The sequence below is a fragment of the Micropterus dolomieu genome, linkage group LG12, assembly GCF_021292245.1.
Source record: "Micropterus dolomieu isolate WLL.071019.BEF.003 ecotype Adirondacks linkage group LG12, ASM2129224v1, whole genome shotgun sequence".
NCBI lineage: Eukaryota > Metazoa > Chordata > Actinopteri > Centrarchiformes > Centrarchidae > Micropterus > Micropterus dolomieu.
Window position 1 is genome coordinate 19,491,298 of NC_060161.1, and position 21,947 is coordinate 19,513,244.

The window sequence follows — 21,947 nt, forward strand, 5'->3', positions numbered from 1 at the left end:
AGGCGCTATACAAATACGGAGCATTTACATTTGTTAAGGCTTTCAAAATAGACCTATTCTACTTAATCATACTTTATATCCCAGCGTTTTGTATTTAGTTCCTTTCTTGTCTGTTATTCTATAGATGACATGGGTTTAAGGCTATAGAAGGATCATAGAAAGTCGAAACATGCCACAAGGCATAGATTAGCTCCAACTGACTGTTGGAAGACAGAAATTAAGTTTAATTTAAACATCCTTCCTGCTTAGGTGTGTGGGAAGTGGGTGTGTAATGATATACTGTGAAAAGGTTTGGTGATTGTCCTGGATTAATCAGGCCATAAAGGGATCGATGCTGAGTGCAGGTTGTAGCTGCTTTAAAAAGGAATTCAAAAGTCTGTAGTTCCCAACCTGGTGGTCGGGACCCCTCTAAGTAGTCACAGGATGAAGGTGAGATAAAGTTGTTTTGTTTTCCAATCTTTGTTTTGTGGAACAACTGCATGCTTATACATCTCCGAGACTCTAAAAAGAATCAAAAATAAAACATTCAGTGAAAGGATGACTCTTCGATTGGACTACTCACAGGTTATTGACATGTCACATTTATTTCAACATTCAACACTGCAGTAACTTAGACCAGAAGTTGATTCAGCCTGCCCCCTAGTGGCCACCTGGTTTCATTACTTACTAAAAAGTAATAACTGAACCAATATTACATATGGGATATACATTATCAGAGTACTGTTTTTTCAACATATCTATTTTCCTTTTTATTGTATTTTTTAAGTGTTGTTCTGATGCATTTCTTGTTTGAAAGTTGCTGTACAAATAATATGCCTTGCGTGCTTCGGTGCAGCTGTAAGGACTCACATTGTGACTATAAATCCCAATAATTTTTATTGATAAAAAGCTGTTTTTCCTGCAGTAAAAATTGTAATAAAAGTATTTAACAAACTTTCATTTCATCATGGTCATTAATTGAAGTTCTTTCATGTCAAGGCTGTGAGGTTCTTACATTATAATTTCAAATTCGGCCTTGGGACCAAACAGACATGTAGGTAAAAGCATGAAAGCTAACATGAAGGCCAGCCAGCTAGCTGTGACACTTTACTGCAGCAATAAAAAGCAGCACATTCATTACATGACAGCTCGGTTTGTATGTATACTGTAGAAAGAGATAATTCCGTTTTCCCATTAAAAGCTGTAATGGTGTTTGAGTAGCCAGGTTGGCGCGGGTCCTCCCGGCAGGACAAAGTAGTTCCACCACCAGGGCTTCTCTGCTCTCTCCTCGCGGTTCTGGCTCAAATCGGCCATCAGGGTGTAGCGCTCGTACTGGTTATAAGGGTCAAAGCGCTCATAGGTTCCCATGGACGGGATGGTGTCATCCTCCTCTTGCATGTCAGGCTCCAGCGCAGCTTTCTGCAGCACGAAGTCCACCCGGCCTGCTGTGAGCATTCGAGGAGGCAGGTGGACTTTCTTCATAGCTCGGGTGTAGCCCGGGGCCGAGGCGGTCACGATGTGGATGCCAGGGGTGAGAAGGCGCCAGTAGTCTCCGCCTTCAGCTGGGCAGGGAGAAGGATGCTGAGCGTTTGGAATTATAACATTACATGATTATATCTCTGAAGCACTGCAGGTTTTTTTTTTTTTTTGAACGGGCACTCCACCAACTTTACACATGAACATCAGTTTACTCAGCACGAGGGGAAGACAGTGGTACAAACGGGGGCAACACAGATGTGTACTGTACCAGGCAGGCAGGGTCTAATGCACCTTTCATGACATATAGGATGATGCTAAATGGCTGGAGCGTCCCTTAACAGAACAAAATGTGGCCACAAGAACTTGGAAAGTAGACAAGAAAAAAAAACTAATGCCATAGCTTTGGCTAAAGCTTAGCTTGTTATACAATTGACAACAAGACTTCATCTGTGAAAAATGGAACATGTTGTTAGCAGATGGTATTTATTACCTGTGGTAACATCGTGCCGTATTCCTCTGACTGATATTCGTACACCTTTGATTGCATTTCCCTCCTCGTCTTTTACGAGACCTTTGATGCCTCTATGGCCCTGAGGAACAACACAAGACAAGTTGTTTACTCAGAATAATACTCATCCCAACTAAAAGTTTACCTAATAATGACAGAGGATCAGTCATCATCCACTCATGGTTTTGTGCACCTCCATGTAGCCAAACTAGGGGTACAGTGGATGTATTTATGTCACTACATAAGTAGTAACTGATAGCTTCCACTTGTGGTTAAGAAGTGATGTGTTTGTAGTTTGTGTGTGTTTTAAAATGTGGTTAAAAAAAAAAAATCCAAACACTGGCATTGGATCGGTACTCATAAGTGAAAAGGTCAGCTCAGTGCATCCCTGAGCCAAAACACCACGCTATCAACAAGAACACAGACACATAAGCATGATCATGTTCTTACTGCTTCCATAAATGCAATCAAAGCCTCAAGGTTCTCATGCCAGCCGAGAAACAGTTCCTCTTCAGGGGGGAATTTATCACAGCCCAGCTCCACGGTCACCTCAAAGCAGTTGGTGTGAAGATAGTTGAAGTCTTGCATGCCTGACCAGAGACAAAAACAAAACTGCTTTACCCAGATATCCTCGACCTTTCCCCTACACCTCTCTGAGGTTCAACCTCACTGCTTCTGGGCTTACAGCGACCTCTAGTGGCACCATCTAACGTTTCCTTTTTTTATTTCAGAGTCAGATACCACAACTTTGACTGAGGAACAAATGTTTTAAACTCACTGCCTGCTATGCTGGACCACTGTGCCCCATTAATGATTCCTTTCTGACTGTGAGTACGAGATGATCCACACCGGGCATTTTCATAGGACATTCTTTCATGGGCACTGGCGTATGTTCTGGCGAGAAGCTTGAAAACCTTCAGAATAAAAATCGGAGGGTTATTGTTCTCTTCTTTAAGTTCATTACAGATGAGACGATGACCATCAATTAACATTAAATTTTGAAATTTGTCCAAAAACTGGAGGAGGCACAGAAAATAAATATAAAACATACCTAAGGCATGTACAGTCATATGTAATAATTTATATAATATAATCACTTTTATTCTATTTTTGCTATTGTTTACAGCTGTTATTCATTACAGATTATCAAGGCAAAATTATGTAATCTTTTTCTTCTTTTATTTTGTGGATTCAGTGCACTTTTGACTGATGACAAATGACACTTAAAATCAATATTTTTCTCTTCCAGAGGTGAAGTGTTTCAAGGAGCCCGTTCACCTGATCGTCCGGTGTTGGGGAGAACATGTTACGCTCCAGCGGGTGTTTGGACAGGTCGTAGGGGTAGGACACCACCAGGTCCCCGCCGTGGAAGTTAGCAGAGAGCACAAACGGGATGGAGCGGATCCATTTCATGACAGCGTAAGTCTCTGGTGCAACCTGTATTGCAGCATTAAGAGTTATTCAGACCAAGAAATTAGTTTATTCAATGTCAAGTGGAGAGGTTCTTCATTAATATGACCCATTAGGCTGAAAATTATCATTCACTCACATGACATATATGGATAAAGATTCATACTGTACCTTACCAAACCAGTAATAGTCTGGGATTGGGACGTGGTCGGTGCGGTAGCCCTTTTGTCTCCGTCTGCTGTAAACAACGGACGTCAAATCGGGGAAGTTTCTGTTCAGATCGGTGTTCTGAGCATTGTTTCTGCCCATGTTCCAAGCATCATGTCTTTGACCCTGTGTAATTCACAAATTTGATGTTTTTCGAAATTTTACGATGACAAATATTATTTATTAAAGTAATCATGTAAACTGATATGAGTTTTTATTTTAAACAGTATTTTCCAGCTTGCTAGGGCTTTCAAAACACTATTAAATCTCAGCACACTGCCTCGCTAACTGCTAGTGTCTCATTACTCCCACATCTACATTTTAATCTTCTAATTCTTTGGATAGTGGGAATGACAAAGAAATCAGATCACATTTTAGGCACATTTACGAGTGTCCTTTTATTGTGGCCAGCCTAAGGCACACCTGTGCAATACCCATGCTGTCTGATCAGCATCTTGATATGCCACACCTGTGAGGTGGATGGATTATCTCGGCAAAGGAGAAGTGCTCACTGACACAGATTTTGACAGATTTGTGAATAATATTTGAGAGAAATAGGCCTTTTGTCTACATAGAGAAAGTCTTAGATCTGTGAGTTCGGCTCATGGTGAATGTGAGCAAAAACAAAAGTGTTGCGTGTATAATTTTGTTCAGTGTATATGTAACTGTGGAGAACTGACCTCCCCCTCATCATCCCCGTAGTTATTGTCTTGGACTCCAGAAGAAGCCACCTCGTATCCGTCAGGGTTCATGGAGGGCAGAATGTGGACGCGGGTGGTGTTGATGAGGGTCTGGATGCGCTCGTTCCCCAGCAGATACTCTGAGCACAGGTACTGAGCCAAGTAGATCAGCAGCTGGCGGCCCAGGACTTCATTTCCATGCATGTTGCCGAGGTACTTTATCTCTGGCTCGACTACAGAGGGCCACATTTACAGTAATTAGTCTAACTTCCTTGATAATGAAAAAGGATGCAGACTATCTACACAGAGTTTTACTTACGTAATTCATGTTCGCCGGGGTTGTTTGAGAACTCAATCACGAGCAGCTCCCTGCCTTCCATACTGCGGCCAATGCTGTAGGTTCTTGCTATGTCAGAGCATCGTTCCTCAGTTTTCTTCAAGACACCGATCATCTGAGCGTTGGAATGGTAGGTGAACTTTATCGTGGTAGCAGCCTCCTCTGGAGAAAGAACTTCCATGCTGTCAACCGTCTCTGCATTCTGCTCTGCTGTAAAGAAAAAACAGCATGTCTTATCAGCTTCGATCAAGAGGGCTTTTAGCTCTAACACGGACGGGTCACATTTTAGATCTATCAAAACAAAAAATGTTGTCTCCATTCTTGTTTGGCTGCCAGGCCATAAATACGATGTTTGAAAAGTCCGATATGTACATCAGAAACAAAAAACAGAGCGTGGAACATACTCATCCTGTTAAACAGGCTGATGTCTTCCCTTATTTTATATTCACATTTATCAGTAGCTCCAAAATCACATGAAAGACACATTAAACCTTCATGCTGCACATGGAAGACTATCTGTCAAAACCATCACTACTAGTTTAAATGCATACATGTTTTGTACAAAATTATTATTATAGGTTCAATCTTCATCTTTACTAAGATCTTATATGTACGGGTGCATCTCAAACATTTGAATATCACGGAATAGTTTTTTTTCCTTCCATAATTTAATCCAATAAGTGAATATTTCATATATTACACATACAGTGAAATAATCTAAGCCTTTTTTATTATAAATGTAGGTGATTGCGGTGTACACCTACAAAAAACTCCAAGGGTTTTTTTCTAATACAGAAATGTCTATCTGAGAAGAGCTTTAATCAGCTAATTAAGTCAAAACACCTGCAAAGGTTTCCCGAGCCTTTAATCTCTCAGTCTGGTTCTGGTGCTAACAATGAATTTTACCACAATTTTCAAATTTTTGGAGATGCACCTGTATACGTGTATGCGACCCCTTCACATTTAACAGGATTTACTATGCAACCTCTAGTATATGGAGGCAGCAAACAAACCCCTCTTCATATTTTATTTATAGATCTCCAAGACACGACAAATCTAAGGGATGACACATTAAAGCAGCATTAATGGTCATTTTCTGGCCACTTGGGGGCAGCAGAATAAGCTGTAACCACACCATCGTCAGTTCGACTCCAGCCGAACTCTCGCTCGCTCTCCCTCCCCCCATTTCTTGTCTGGCTCTTGACGCTCACTCTGCCCAATAAAGGCGGAAAAATACTCAAAAAATATATTTCAAAAAAACTAAAACATCTGACTCTTTATCAGCTAAATGCTCAAAAGTAAGCGACGGGCTATTGAGCATATACTGCTAGTAGCTAACCTTGTCTGTCATTTGGTGCTGGGCAGGTAGCGTAAAAGGTGAGGGCCATAAAACCAAAACAATCAGCTTAAAGAGGCTAAAATGCTCCAAGGAGCTGAGGGGAACTGCAGAGGTGGTTAATAATTCTCTGTGGGTTTGTCACTATGAGTGACCCCTTTCACGCAGTCCTTTGTATATACTGTAAACATTGATTAGTGCAGCTTTAAAGTGAGATTATTTTTTTGGGTCCCAAGATGTTAAAAACCAAGCCAGACAAAAAAAATAAACAATAGAAATCTTTAAAACCCAAATTAACACACAAAAAAAATCTATAGTAAAATGCTAAAAAACAATAACAAATATCTAACTGATGTAATAGTGTCAAGCTGACATAAGTTTATTATTTTCATTATTGATTAATCTGCCAATTATTCTGGTCTTTAAAATGTCATAAAATAATAATTTAAAAAAAAGGTCAATATTCCGGAAACCCATAGTGACATGTCCAAATTGCTAGTTTTGTGTGAATAACTCCAAAGATATTCAGTTTACTTTCAAGTAAGTGAAAGAATGGCAGCACACATTTCAAACGCTGGAAGCAGAGAATTTGGGGTATTTTTGTTTGAAAATCGACATAGACCAGTGGTTCTCAAAGTGGTGTCCAGAGACGCCCAGGGGTCCTTGAGGGGGTTCCAGGGGGTCCCCAGCAAAAAGGAGAATATTCATTTTTACTATAATTCCATCCATAAGTAAGATAGTGACTGAATGTATAACTATTTCGGTCATGGATTTCACACACTTTTTGGAATAAAACCCGATCAGATGGGCGATTCTGGGACAAAATCTTATCAAATGGGTGTCCGTGGTCTAATTTGTGTCAGTTTAGGGGTCCTTGACATGAAAAAGTTTGAGAACCACTGACATAGACAATCAAAATAGTTGCTGATTATAAATTATTAATGGTGATTGTTGCTAACAGCTTGATATTTAATGAAAGGCTGCTATACAGTGTGGCAAAACATTTCACACATTTCACTAAATTGCCTTTTGCCACATGTGACGGCAGAAAATTGTTTTCTTCTTTACTTATCTTTTATACAAGTACTTATAAGATTTCTCTCTCTCTCTCTCTCTCTCTCTCTCTCTCTCTAACCTGTTCCTTTTATTATTATTCTCATCATTCTAGTCTGTCCACATGTTTAGGGTTTAGGTCAGGGATGTGGAGTTGTTTTAGAGTGTACTTACTAGCTGTTTCTCTCCTTGCTTTGACTGGGACCAGTCAGGCCGGAGAGAGGATCTTTTGTTGCCCAAAACATAGAAACCTAGGAGACAGAACCTCTGGTCCAGCTGATTTGTGTTGTAGAACTTCTCTGTTTATTCTCTTTTGTTAAATAAATTCTTCAAAGACAACAGTTGTAACTTAATTATTTGCTCAACCCCTCACCGGGAATATAATTCCTACAACACTACATATGTACATACTGTATAGCAGCCCAAGTTATGTCCAGATTGAGGTCACATCACATCAAAACATGAACATTAGTTTGAAATGAACATGAATAATCACACGCGGCCGACCTGCAGCCAGACATCTAAACCTCATTCTACATGGCAGAAAATGTTTTGCCTGACAATAAAGAGTGAGACACTGATAAAGCATTACAGATTAAGAAGGTGTAGTTTGTTCATTGGTTGACTTTTAAGACTTTTATGACCGTGTACACATTTCACTCCACACAAATGCTAATATGACTAAATGCTCAAAATCAGTTCCTCCTGCTCATGCTCTCATATAGCTCACACATGATTTCTGTTGTAAGCGGCAGCAGACTATCTATTTTTTTATCTTTGGAAACCTGTTTTTGAGAAGCATTTATAACAGTTTTAAGAAAATACTGTCAGACAATGTGTGCATTTCTGTGGTGCATGACGCTGTTTATAAGGACTGGCTGCTTAAGAAACTAGCCACAGGACCCGTGTAAGTGAGGGTTTATGTGAGGAAATAAGGCGTTCCAGTTGAATTTTATTGTGCAGTGAGCCACATGAGCATGTGTGTGAACCAGATGCACCACATGAAAATGCCCTATTGAAACTCAATGGAATAGTCTTACTCTTGAAGATGAAAACAAAAGGGCAGAAACCAAAATGTCACATATCAATATGGACATGATTAGTAAAAGCCAAAACTAAGGTCAGATCACTAAGGTTACAATACAGATGATGTTGTACTTAGCTCTCACCTCTGAGGCCCTCCAGAGGGTCATAACATCCCTCTTCGACACTGACAAAGAAGCGGTCACAGTCCAGGAAGTAGGGCCAAGCCATCTCTATCGCTTCGAAAGCGTGGATGCATCTTTTACGCACCGCCTCACAGGTGACGCGGCAGGGCTTCAGCACCGTCTCCTTCTCGCAGCGCGGAGCCAACACAGAGCAGCCCAGCATGCGGATTTCAGGGTTGCACTCTCCCCTGAGCAGGGACTCAACCACACTCATGAGGAGGTACTCGGTGCCAGCCTCGGCGTCTTCGCGGGTCTTGTGGCCGAGGATGTTCGGGAACATGGTCTGAGTGTAGGCCATGTCGTCGCAGTAGGACAGCAACACATCCGTGCATTTGGCTGAGGCAAAAAAAAAAGAACATTGAGATAGGTTAGGAACATTTTAGAAACAAACGGTTACTCAAATTGATTAGAGAAAAGTGCAGGAACCAGTAGGGAACAGTTATTCACACCAACAGCCAATAACTAACTTACTTACTTAATAACTAAATCTTATTTCGAGGGTTCAAGACTTAATCATGAGCCTCACTGTGCCGTCTTCAATCATCTGGCCCTAAATGTTTCTATTATCTCTGGAAATTAGAATTTGAATATTTCATAGCGCCATTGATCATCTAAAAATACACACGAGGGTCTTATGGCTTTCGGGGCCAGATTCCATTAAGACTACGCCCAGTGTGACTTATGATCTCATCCTTTCTGTTGTTAAAAACACTGACTCAAATCAAATCCATGGCGATGTAACTATACAAACACTCAAGGGCAGTTTGGAGTCTGATCTGATGTGAAAATGTGTTTTTTAGGCTCAAAAAGTCAAAGAAAAGCTACCACTTATGAGTTAAACAGTGCAGAGAGGCGATCAGCTGCTACAATATGAGCTGGATGTGCTTCCTCCAGGCCCAAAGGGTACTTACGTTTTTCTTCCACTGTTGGCTTGCACAGTCCTGCAAGACACATCAGTATGTCATTAGCTGACACTGTGGCTGACACTAGATGGCAGAGTGGTTTCTGTAAATGTGGCTTACAAAACACTCTGGTCAACCTTTCTAACCTTTATAAAATGCCTGTCTGTCTATAAAGTATCATTAAGTCACTAGAGGTTACACATTTTTTTACAGGATTACAAATCTTAATCATTAAAATTGAACGGCATCTTTCATCTGGAATAGTAATACCATTTCAGAAGCTATGAGCCAAAAGCTAATCATTCCCAGTCATTTTGTGGTTTTAAGTTTCTAAAAGTTACATAAAAAGCATTTTTCACAAGTTTTACAACACGTGAGTCAGCTGCTGGGTCTAGAAAACTAGAGTCTGCACATGAAAATATGCCATGACTAATTCATGTAGCAGGTCCGGATGCACGTCTAATAAGTCTTCAGATGAAGCTGAAAAACTTTACCCCGAAATCCTGGGTCACACCGTTGAGGAGCACACGAAGCAAGGACCAACAACTGCAGCAGGAACAGCAGCATGATGCGCATTTTCCGCGGTTTATATTCCACTTCGATGTGGCACCTCACACACGCAGCCAGAGGGTGTGTGCGACTTTAAGCGACTTTATTAGACGTATTACGGTCAACGATCAGGTTACAGAGGAAATGGCTCTGAAGTGAAGTAGGGACGCGAGCATTAACATACGACGGTAGATTTTGCCGATATGATGCTCATTTACGAATATTTAAGTTAACAAGGCAGCGTGCAGGTAGCCTATATGTTTCCTCACTTTTGAGTTTAGTCATTGATATTTGTTCCAGGAAGGTTTTGACTCTGTATTGAACACTAAAGTGTAAGTACCACCTTAGATTTATGATTTCATATTCTGGCCTTTCTCAATTGAAGACTCGTCCCTCGCCTTCTCCTTTAGTCACATGACCTTGATTGGCCAATAGTGCGCGTTGCAGGTCCTTAATTGGCAGGAGAACAATGATTGGCACCACACCACGTCTAACCACTTCACTTCAAAATGTCTTATAGATCATACTTAAGAAAACTAGAGATAGAATTTAACTGTTGTAAAGTAGTGAGGTGCGATACCACTTAATTCCTATACAATCCAATACCAAGTAATACCCAGGCTGGTATTGATAGCGATACCAATACTTTTAACATATTTTATTTCTAGTTTAATGTGACCTCCCTCCTCCCGTTTCTGTATTTGAGAGAAATAAGGAGTTGGCTGTAGCCTTACCAATTCAAAATAATAGCCGCATAATTACAAGACATCAAACTACTGTCATATTCTTTAATTATAATAAAAATTTCCTGCTCAGAACTGACACTCCATAACATCATCATATTATTTTGACTTAATCTCAGATGTTTAGCAAAGTTTGCAATGTTGCCAAAGTATTTCACTGTCAAGTCACATTATTACCTTCACAGCTAAAATATAGCCAGACATGGAAATGGCTGCAGCGAATCACTTCAAAGAAGCTCCGCCGTAGCGCAAGCATGACTCTGACAGGCGGAAGGAAAAGTAGTTCTTATCAACCAAGTAGCCTATAATTAGACCATCCTGGCGACAGTAAGATACTTATGATAAAACACACACTCACTCCAAATTACTGATTTTAGATATCGACCCTTTTATATGAGTATCGATCCTAGAGCAGGAGACATTGGTATCAGAAATATCAATACTTTAGGATCGATCCGCACATCACTATTGTAAAGCTAATCTAGAAGGTTTAACCTTAAAGCAACTTCAAATATACACTCACCGGCCACTTTATTAGGGACACCTGTTTAATTGCTTGTTAACACGAATAGCTAATCAGCCAATCACATGGCAGCAACTCAATGCATTTAGGCATGTAGACGTGGTCAAGACAACTGGATGAAGTTCAAACCGAGCATCAGAATGGGGAAGAATAGAGATTTAAGTGACTTTGAGCGTAGCATGGTTGTTAGTGCCAGATAGGCTGGTCTGAGTATTTCAGAAACTGCTGATCTACTGGGATTTTCATGCACAACCATCTTACAGAGAATGGTTCAAAAAAGAGCAGCAATTGTGTGGACAGTTGGCTACAGATGGGCTACAGCAGCAGAAGACTACACTGGGTGCCACTCCTGTCAGCTAAGAACAGGAAACTGCTACAATTAACACAGGCTCACCAAAATTGGGCAATGGAAGATTGTAAAAACGTTGCCTGGTCTGATGAGTCTCGATTTCAGCTGCGACATTCAGATGGGTAGGGTCAAAATTTTGTGTTAACATGAAAGCATGGATCCATCAACGGTTCAGGCTGGTGGTGGTGTAATGGTGTGGGGATTATTTTCTTGGCACACTTAGTACCAAATGAGCATCGTTTAAACACAACAGCAGAGTATTGTTGCTGACCATGTCATCCCTTAATGACCACAGTGTACCCATCTTCTGATGGCTACTTCCAGCAGGAAGAACATGACAATGCGTTCACTGTACTCCAATGGCTTCCACAGTCACCAGATCTCAATCCAATAGAGCACCTTTGGGATGGGGTGGAACGGGAGACTTGCATCATGGATGTGCAGCCAACAAATCTGCAACAACTCCCCTAATTGTGACCTTAACTTTGCTGACAAACACTAACTACAGTCCGATCCTGACCTCTGCGTATGTTGCCACACAGCATTCCCTATACAAACCTTTGGAGAAAACTTTTGTTTTATCTGTTATCCAGCACCAAGATGCGACTCAACAGATATCTTCTATATGCCTGGAAACATAATGTAAAATGTTTGCTGTGGGTGAAACAAACATTAACGTCCTGCGCAACAGACTTAACGTAAGTTACAGCGAAGAAGAGCAGCAGAAAGCAGACATCTGTGTGATGCCATAGCCATAAGAAAAGGTCATTTAACTGAATCACATAGTAATGTTCAAATGGGACTAAGCTTATAATAACTGTTATAAGTCTGTCCGTCTTTGCCCAAAGATATGTGCAGATTTTATGTGCAGACAAACTATAACCCAAGTTCAGTAAGACATACTTATATTATGCATTGTAGATAGGTTGAAGTTTTTTCTTATACTGTGTGTTCAGGTGCGTATGGAGGCTATCAAGTAGCTTAAAAACCTGTTTAATCAAGGATACTTCACAAAATATGTGAAGCTGCCTGTTCGTCTTTGTAGTCGTAATACCTACCGATTTGGACTAGCGACAGAAAGAACTACAACACCACTGGAGGATAAAACATTCTTGAGCGCTTGCAGCCTTATGGCAGGACTTGGGAGGCTTAGTCTGGGAATCCTCGTACTCCTCCGCCAGGGCGTCGCTGAACCTGCAGGAGGAGGAAGTGATTATCAGCCGCCGCAGTGATGTCACAGGTCTTGGGAGGTTTTGGAAAAAAATTTTCATGAAAGGAGAAGAGTGGGTTTGTTCCTAATTAAGAACAATTTGGCCATGCCTATGAAGGGGATGCTAATACCCAACAATAACCTTATCACTGTACACATCATATTTTAGCATTTTTTTGAGATAGACTACAAAAAACCCCACAAATTTCTTTCATTTCTTTAAACATGTCAGTTGCTGGCAGAGGTATTCGAGTTGGTTTCCCATAGTACATTTCATTACATTAACATTTCATATTACTTGTTGTTGATATTGACATTTCTGTGAGTACACTGAGTACTTACATTGCAGGTTTTGAAGACATCCGTCATCCGCTAGCAGGTTCACTGAGAGGTCACGGAGGGCCGGATGGCATCTCATGTGTACCTCGTGTTGTTCCTAGATTGACAATCAAAATTATTATTATTATTCAAATATTTTTACAGCAAATCCAGCCATAAAGTGTAACAGTTCTACCAATGTAATTCTAAAATAATAATAATGATGGCAATAACAACAAATCCATCCAGCTGCAACTACTAGAAGACAAGTCAAATTTAAACAAACACAGTGACTCAAACAATGGGTGAGAAATAGAAGCTAACTATAACCTGAAACATGACAATAGAAGAGATTTGGAAGCCAGTGCAGTACGGCTGGACCCAAATATTCGACTATTCATTGGGTTGGTATTCAGCTTGCACCACCCTTTTCAGTTTCTTTGTTGCTGTATCATACAGCAACAGGCACATACAGGCTGCTATCTGTCTGCTTTCAACTTCCATTGTCAGACGTATGTTTTACTGCACAAAAACACAGCTCGCGTTTTGAACTTTTTCACACATGATTCTGTGCTAACAATCGCAGGTGAGCTGCTTGTGGAGAAGGCCTACAGTACATCTCTCTCTGTTTGCGTCTCTGCAACTGTCATGTACCGGAAAACTTACAAAATTAAATGCAAATGACAATTGAAAGTAGATGAGAGAGTAGATTTTATCCAAAGTGACTTACAATTGCTATACATGTCACAGGTTGCACACCTCTGGAGCAACGAGGGGTTAAGTGTCTTGCTCAGGGACACAATGGTGACTGACCATTATGTGATCAACATTGTTGCTACGGCAAAGGTAATCTTAAACTCACCTGAAGGTCATAAATCCTGAGGATCTCTGCAGGGCCTCTGCTCTCTTGGCCTTCTGCCTGTACAGGGCAATCAGTTGTGGTATGTAGCTCTCAAGCTCGCAGTAGAATTGGTTGCATAGGTTCAACCTTTGTAAAACGAACTCAGGAAACACCTGCAAACACATAAATGTATGCAGATTAATGGTTTCCAACTTGGGCCTTGACAGAAAAACATAATGCATCAATTAATTGTTTTAATCTCCTAAGACTTGAGCTTTGATTCTGTGTGCATTTTTAATTTCTCTTGGTTATTTGGGATAAGTAGGACCTAATAAGTATAAAAAACTAAACATCGACTTTGAACAGGAAGTACTTTTTGAAAAAAAATGATGTCCTCGTATGGGACATTGGGTCTATTTTACTACAAAATACAATAAAGTCACCAATGTGTAATACAGTAGAAAACTGTTTATTTCAACAGAAACATGTTTCCCATCACAAAAGAACATGGCTGTGCAAAATTGCAAACAGTGTGAGTTTGAACGTGTATGTTTTCTGATTTGCGGGTAAGGCAAAATTAAAATAAAATTGATGCAAAAAAAGTTATACATTTCATCAACGTAGCGTTGAGAGACTGTTTGCAAGGGACACAGCATTTGTACAGTTCGAAAGTACTTTCATGAGCTTGGTGTCCATGTACTGTTGTACATAGTCCAATGGTTGCCAATTTTGGACCTCATGCAGCCTTTCATCTTCAGCCTCAAATGGAACCACGTCTGGACCGAATTGAGCAGATTTACAGCGCTGTCCATGCTTATGTTTGCACACAGGTCTGCTGGATCTCTGCATTTTCAACATTGCTTTGCTCTTCACTTCTTTGCTTTCTCTTCTCTTCATTGCTTTGCTCTGATCATTTTTGCTCTCCATTGCTTTGCTCTTCTCTCTTCACAAACTACACACAGAACGTGACGTGGGCTGGTTCATAAGGGGAATATTACTAGAAAGATCCAACCTTTACATGTTACATGGGCTCGCCCCCACTTCACTGTGAAGAGCTTTAAGTTTCCATGATAAAACGCTATATAAATGTAATGCATTGTTATTATTATTATTATTACTACTACACTTGGTAAGGGTAGTAGTCAAACACACTAAGAGACAGTGAGTTGCAAGCACAGACAGCATTACAAGGCAAATACACACACAAATGTGTGAAAACGCAACCCACATACAGTGGGGAAAGACAAGTATTTGATACACTGCTGATTTTGCAGGTTTTCCTACTTACAAAGCATGTAGGGGTCTGTAATTCTTATCATAGGTACACTTCAACTGTGAGAGACGGAATCTAAAAAAAAAATCCAGAAAATCACATTGTATGTTTTTTAAATAATTAATTTTCATTTTATTGCATGACATAAGTATTTGATCACCTACCAACCAGTAAGAATTCTGGCTCTCACAGACCTGGTAGTTCTTCTTTAAGAAGCCCTCCTGTTCTCCACTCATTGCCTGTATTAACTGCACCTGTTTGAACTCTGTATAAAAGACACCAGTCCACACACTCAATCAAACAGACTCCAACCTCTCCACAATGGCCAAGACCAGAGCGCTGTGTAAGGAAATCAGGGATAACATTGCAGACCTGCACAAGGCTGGGATGGGCTACAGGGCAATAGGCAAGCAGCTTGGTGAGAAGGCAACAACTGTTGGCGCAATTATTAGAAAATGGAAGAAGTTCAAGATGACGGTCAATCTCCCTCGGTCTGGGGTTCCATGCAAGATCTCACCTCGTGGTGCATCAATGCTCATGAGGAAGGTGAGGAATCAGCCCAGAACTACACGGCAGGACCTGGTCAGTAAAGCTGAATTAAGTATAAAGTGCAGGGATCCCAAGCTCTAATATCCCCATATGAGGACACAGGGTCTCATGAGTAGCATGGCTGGCTATATGGCAAAAAGAATAGTTTTTACCTGAGAAATGAACATTGACCACTGCATTGAAAAGAAAAGAAAATGCAGGGTCATTCTGCAAATTTCTTTAACATAACTTAGGTTTTGCTGCATCAAAGTGAAAGATTATGTTGCTAAGAAATGAGTTAGCAATCAAATATATTTTAAACTAGACTAACTGTATAATATTTCATCATTTAGCTTCTATCTGAAGCAACATTCCCACACCAACACAGACCCTTATGTTTTTTTTCTCAACAGTGCCATTTTTGGTCTGAACAGGGTTGAGACAGAATTTCAGTCGGGTACTAAATAGTTTAAGAACCATAAAGGAGTCATTTAACCATCTCATCATAAGTAACAGCCTTTAACAGAGCTTACACTTAATGATGTAATAGATCTACAGTTTTCTCGGCTTTTGATCACTGCCAATCATTTCTGGAAGAAATCTGAGAATTTTAAATTGCTAAATATACATATTCATTATAAAATCTCAGTCATAGCTGGACTAATGCACTTTTCTAAAACAGTACAATATCCCTCCTATGTCTCAAGTCAGGGCTAAAATCTTTCATGTTAAAATGTCATCCACTGTGAAATGTTGCTGGCTCCAATTCTAGCAGTGTAGTGTTTTTTTTTTTATATCCTCAGTATGTCTGATTAGCAAGCCAGCAATTGACGCCGAAATATGCAAATTGATAACATAGCTGTAGTGCCACTCAATACTGTTTGATTCTATGAGAGCAAATATAACAAACAATATAAAGATTTCCCATTAGCCCAGTCAACAAGAACATCATCAAATGCTGATTTTCTTAAAAAATACAATATTTTATAATTTATCTGACTCTCAAATATCAGAGCTGCTTTCGCAAGTCAAGTTATTATGGACATGATGAAATTCCTTCAGCAGCACTCTCTACAGTCCTTAATGTTCACACAAAATATAAACACCAACTTTTGATTAGCTTACAAAATAAAGGCCATGTAAACACTTCTCACAAACATGTGATATGGACAGAGTTTATTGTTGTGATAAATGTATTTAGTCTTTAAGACTTAGTTACCAGTTTATTTGGTACATCTAGCTAAATTTAAAGCAGTCTAATCCAACATTTCTGCAATAAATCCTCCCTTCATAAAAATGTCTTGTTCAGTTTTTGTTGCAACTGTATGATCGTTTTGGATCACATGGACCGGTGTTTCTGATATATTGTCTATATTTATATCAGTGAGGCCATGCTAAATAAGAGACTCAGCTGTTTATAACACAATACAGTACAGACCACAAACTACATCTGCCAAAATGAACAAATAATAATATTAGATTTAAATAAAAACTGAACATTCCTCAGCAACTTTCATTACCACAGTGGAAAAATATTCCTTTACATATTACAGCCACTTCAGATGAGGCAACTTGTGTCTGCAATTGAAGGGCTGAGCGGTTTATTAGGTTCCCCGCTGACAAAATAAAACATTCAGCCATGCGTCAACACTATATCAGGATACGTCTTACAGAAATGTCTTTGAAGCTCGAGGAAACTCAGCGCTCAGGTTTACTTGAGTCTTGGTCTATTTAAAACAGATTACAACAGATAAGTTAAATATAAAACATATTAAATACTTATCATACAAACATAATAATTACACAGTTCCAACTGATCTGACTTGAAAATCTCCCAACTGGAGGGGTTTTCATATCAAATTGAACCTATATCAGTGAAAGTTGGTGTAGAGTTATCTGGGGTGTGGCTTCAGTGACTGCCTTAAACTCGAAAAAGGCTTAGGAGATGACAGAGGACACTTTGACAACTCGTTCCTTAAAATCTTCTTTCTTTGCATTTATTTAGTTTTCCACAACCATCAGTTGTGATTCATTCATTATCAATGGAGTTTAATAGGTTGATAACCTTTAAATGCAACCAGAAAAAAAAAAAATAATAATAATATTCCAATTGTACACCGTCAGCATTTGTGACTCAAATTAAACATATGATCAATAATAAATGTATTAATCACATCCAAATAAATAAAGCAGTTCTTCTAAGAATAAAGATTAATCCAAATAAAAATTCAACTTTAAACACAGCTCTTAAATAAACAAGTTAATTATGCTTCTCCAAGTATAACCACTATATCGACTACTAACTTAATTGAATCATGTTCACATTTCCACTCTGAATGACGTAATAACGTAAAGAAACAATATCCTCCGCTATCATGACTCACGACCAACAAGCACATTAAACAGTCACTTAAACTAATCAACCATGTTGTTAAATCAAAGCAGACAAAATAAACAAGCGCACAGCACGATCCCAAAAGCGTCACACTAATCTTTTTAAACAAACCATTATATCTTGCCGCATTCAAATCATTAAAAAATACCGGAGTCCAAATACACTTTAGTAACGTTACTTTAACTAACGTTACTGGTATGGGGGCGGGGCCAGCGACACGAAGGCAACGCTAAGGAAGAAGTCACATGACGCTGAATCGCGATAGCCTATTGGTGTTTCGATTGTCCGTACGTCACTGAGGCTTCAGAGCGTTGTGTGGAGAGGGCCAGGCAGGGAGCAGCGCTGCAACCTTTGGACAAATAAACCCCCGCAGTCGGCCAGATTCTGCTCTGACAGCTACGCCGATTACTGGGAGGAGCTCGGAGTTAACAGCTTTTATTAAATTATCTTTTCACTTTAGTTTTTGGGATTTCAACGTTGATTTATCTTCACTGGAGCTTCTCAGCAGCTACCTTCCGTGCACATACGGTTCAAGTGTTGTTGTTAGCATCGTTAGCTCTGTCAGACTACGACTTCATATTTATATAAAAACTGGACATTGCTGGGAGAAAAGAAAGCGAGGAGGTTGAACTACCTAGTGCGTTCAGAAAACATGTGTCTGTAACTTTATTCCAGCTATCATTGTACTTTACTGTGACCAAGTTAGCATAGCATAGCCCTGATCGATCCAAACTCCATTCAGAAAACAAACATTTTAGAAGTTGCTGTCTTGCTGACAGACCTGACAAAGCATGAATTCATATGTTTAACAAATCTGTTTCATATTGTAGTTATTTTGGCATCAGTTTAATCCGTTTTATTGCTATTTAACAGCAAAATGTTTACTTTGGGTTCAAACAGTTGTAGTAATGGCGAGTTGTGTTTATTCACGTTATCGCGTTAAAATCGCCTTCTCGCGTTGTGTGCGTGAACACTTGCAGCGAATGTACTCATGCGAGGAGTGTCGCGAGGCGAAAATTTGCGGTTGGTCAGAAAGCACCATAACAGGCAGCTTTCGTGTTATTGCCGCAAGTCTTCCGGATTGTACCACAGATATAAAACAGATTTATTCTTCTGCTTCTGCTAACCCTACTCTGCAAGTAATTTTGTGACTGCATTTCCTTTTGTGCGTTTCTTTTTTTTAAAGTCATAATATAGTTTTTAAATTTAATTCCTAATGGTCTTAAATTTGACCAGGTGAAACCTGCAGAAATCCTGATACTGTTCCTTTACCTCGTCTACCTGAATTAAAAATTTGCATAGTGTGGGACTTCTTATTTTAAACAATCTTTATTTGCTTATGATTCCATAAAACTACACATTAAAGCTCCCTTTTATATTATTTCAGTAAAAGTGCTGCTCATGGAATAAAGTCGCTTTTTCCACAAAACCAGTTCTTGAAGTGGGGCGGGACAGCTTCTCCCAAGCTGCCGGTACTCTCCTCTGCCCTCTCCATATCAGGTTCTCTGGGCGCTACGTGACGCTCACCTGTTCCCGTTCTCTCCTGCCTGCTAAACTCATTTCAAGAGATGAGGGAGCTCGTTGCACAATGTAGCTCGTCAACCACTTGTGTGACTACTACAAAATACAATAAGTCACCACTTGTTATGAACCGACCAATCACAGTCTGGATGGGGCGGGACATTTAAATATATTAACTGAAATATATTAACTGAAAAGTGTCATTTGAACTGGGGACGCTGGGGACATCAGAATGTCTCTATCACTTTTTGAAAGTTTTTTGGGAGTACTGGCACCTATTTTTGTCCACTTCAAGCACAAAACACAGTAAAGTAAGTAGTAAAAGGAAATTTTATTAAGCTCAAGATTAAAGTTATCATCGCTTAACACCAAAAAAATCTCATTAAGAATCTGGAAATAGAGAATGTTCAACATTATTGCGAAAAAGAATGAAAACAAATTGATTATCAAAATTGTTGCTGGTTAATTATCTGATCAAGCAGTCAATTACTTAGTCTATTCAGCTTTATGCAAGATGTGCCTTATTTTGTGTCAAATGTATAAGATGTGAGAAGATGATACTAAAATAAAATAAAAATTGCGCATATATTTGAATATTTTTAAATGCAAATTTGCAAGATGCATCTAATTCATTGATATTAATTAATTTTATAATATAATCCTATTGTTGAAATTTTATTCACCACCACATGATTACACACATTTTCTGATGACAAAATGTGCTTAAATTGTAAAACACAGAATTCAGAAAACATTCAGCATTTGGGAAAAATTAAAACAGAATTCATAGCGCCGTATCGATGGTTTCGTCGCCCCAATATCTGAATGTAGCATAACTGTAGCAATGGAGCTATGATTCTCAGATAGGCATAAGATGGATCAAAACCTTTGATTGTCTCAAGAGGAGACTTAATTTGCATCAAGACACAGACGAGGTGATTGCTACCTGACCTGATTTCTGTTCAAACGCGCAAAGAGGGGGGAAAAAATCCTTGGGACTATTACACACAGAAGATTTTGTCACGGCTACTTACATTTTTTAAGTGAGCTTGTTTTACTCATTCAGCTAATTATAGGGTCTTCTCTCCTTTAAGCTGAGCTGATCTGAATTAGCATAATGGGAAGCATAATTATTCATCATGAAAGCAGGCGCAGGGCCCCTGGGTTGAAGACTGAATAGAGTATCCTGAGATCGAGTGTGGCCCTGCGGCTGTAATGGGTGGAGTGAGCAGGGTGGTGTGAGCAAGAGTAAAAAAAATAGAAATACTACTGTATCCTTCAGCTAAATCAGGAATATGAATTAGATCCTTAATGTGGTCATTTATTATGCAGATTATTGCCCAGCCCAGAAAGTGAATGGACATGAAGCCTTCTGGGGGAGATGACACCCTATGGGAGTGAGTTTCATCAGATTTCTCTGCAAAAACTGATACAGGTTTTTTTATAATAAAAAAAATTGTTAAAACAAAGAACATTTAATAATAATAGAAAGATTACACAATCATAAGCCTGGCAAATAATAAAAGCGCACTGATCTTTGTGCAAGTTGAATGACTGAAGAGCACCCAGAGAGAAAGCATGCAGACACAGGGAGAACATGCAAACTCCACACAGAAAAGCCTGGGACGACAAAGGTTCAAACCCAAGACCTTCTTGCTGTGACGTGACAGTGCTTGTGGCCATAAATGCCTTCACATTCAGTCTGTAAAGGTTAGGAAACTTTATGCTATGCTATATTTCTAGCCACTTTAGCAGCAAAAAAATACATATCTATTGGATGGATCACTGTGAAATTTCATTCCTGGTCCCCAGAGGTTACAACTGACCTAATGATGAATGCATTGATGGATACATTTCCATCAAACTTGGTAAAGATCTCCTCAGGATAAATTATAATAAAATTAGTGTTTAAGCTGCTGTTAGCAATATTTTTGTACTAACAATGTATCAAATGACAATGTGAAAACAATGCAACATGTGAAAGGGGCCTATTCGTAGTGATGAACCTGTAATTATCACGCAACTTTACTGTTTTGTTCATTCTCCTAGCACCAGTAGGCAGTTCTGAACACTTCCCACTGTGAACTCAGTGGAGCATTTTCCCCTGGTGTGGAGTGGTAGAGAACAAAAACAGAGCTAAACATCCACATGTTGTCATTCTAACATTTGCTAACATTAGCATTTAGCTCAAAGCACTGCTGCGTCTACGTACAGACCCTTAGAAACACTAGCATGGCTGTCTTTGTTTTATTCCTTGCAAAAGGATGATGATACAAAATGTCATCTTCAGTAGGCTACTTGCAGACTGGGGCATGTTCCTCTGAAGTGAACTATGTTTAAATTCTCCTTGAGCTCATCATAAGTTTATACTGAAGTATGAAGTAAGAGTGTCAGAAGAGTCACAGAGAAAATATAGTTTGAAGAGTGGTTTGACACTCTTTGAACTCACTCAGTTGACTTAGTTCTTCCACATGTTTTGCTCAGGATACATTTTCATTTCATAATCACCAGTTTAATTAGATGATGTTTTAATATAGCCAATTTCACTAACAAGGACCACAATCAACAGATACGATTAAATGATTTATTGATGAGCAA

At 39.4% G+C, this 21,947-nt stretch overlaps 1 protein-coding gene across 3 annotated transcripts; it reads right to left on the reverse strand.

Moving 5' to 3' along the window:
• Positions 1 to 558: 558 nt before the first annotated feature.
• On the reverse strand, positions 559 to 9,806 carry LOC123981132 (carboxypeptidase Z-like). 3 transcript variants are annotated; one of them, XM_046065807.1, is made up of 11 exons: positions 9,594 to 9,806; positions 9,109 to 9,138; positions 8,159 to 8,533; positions 4,583 to 4,807; positions 4,264 to 4,496; positions 3,548 to 3,709; positions 3,245 to 3,403; positions 2,745 to 2,880; positions 2,417 to 2,556; positions 1,949 to 2,048; positions 559 to 1,541 (listed from the first exon to the last, which is right to left on the reverse strand). In XM_046065807.1, the coding sequence occupies exons 1-11, from the start codon at positions 9,673 to 9,675 to the stop codon at positions 1,174 to 1,176; spliced, it is 2,010 nt and encodes a 669-aa protein (XP_045921763.1). In that variant the 5' UTR covers positions 9,676 to 9,806; the 3' UTR covers positions 559 to 1,173. The 3 variants fall into 3 exon arrangements, with proteins under 3 accessions (XP_045921763.1, XP_045921762.1, XP_045921764.1); XM_046065806.1 differs by having other exon boundaries at positions 4,583 to 4,810; XM_046065808.1 differs by having other exon boundaries at positions 1,398 to 1,560; positions 4,583 to 4,810.
• Positions 9,807 to 21,947: the final 12,141 nt, after the last annotated feature.

Excerpts from the sequence above, each read along its gene's own strand:
- LOC123981132 (XM_046065806.1), bottom strand. The coding sequence starts at position 9,675 with ATGCGCATCATGCTGCTGTTCCTGCTGCAGTTGTTGGTCCTTGCTTCG. Across the intron at positions 2,557-2,744 it reads GTGGTCCAGCATAGCAGGCA|GCATGCAAGACTTCAACTAT; the intron begins GTGAGTTTAAAA and ends GTCTCTGGTCAG. Across the intron at positions 2,049-2,416 it reads TGATTGCATTTATGGAAGCA|GGCCATAGAGGCATCAAAGG; the intron begins GTAAGAACATGA and ends GTTGTTCCTCAG.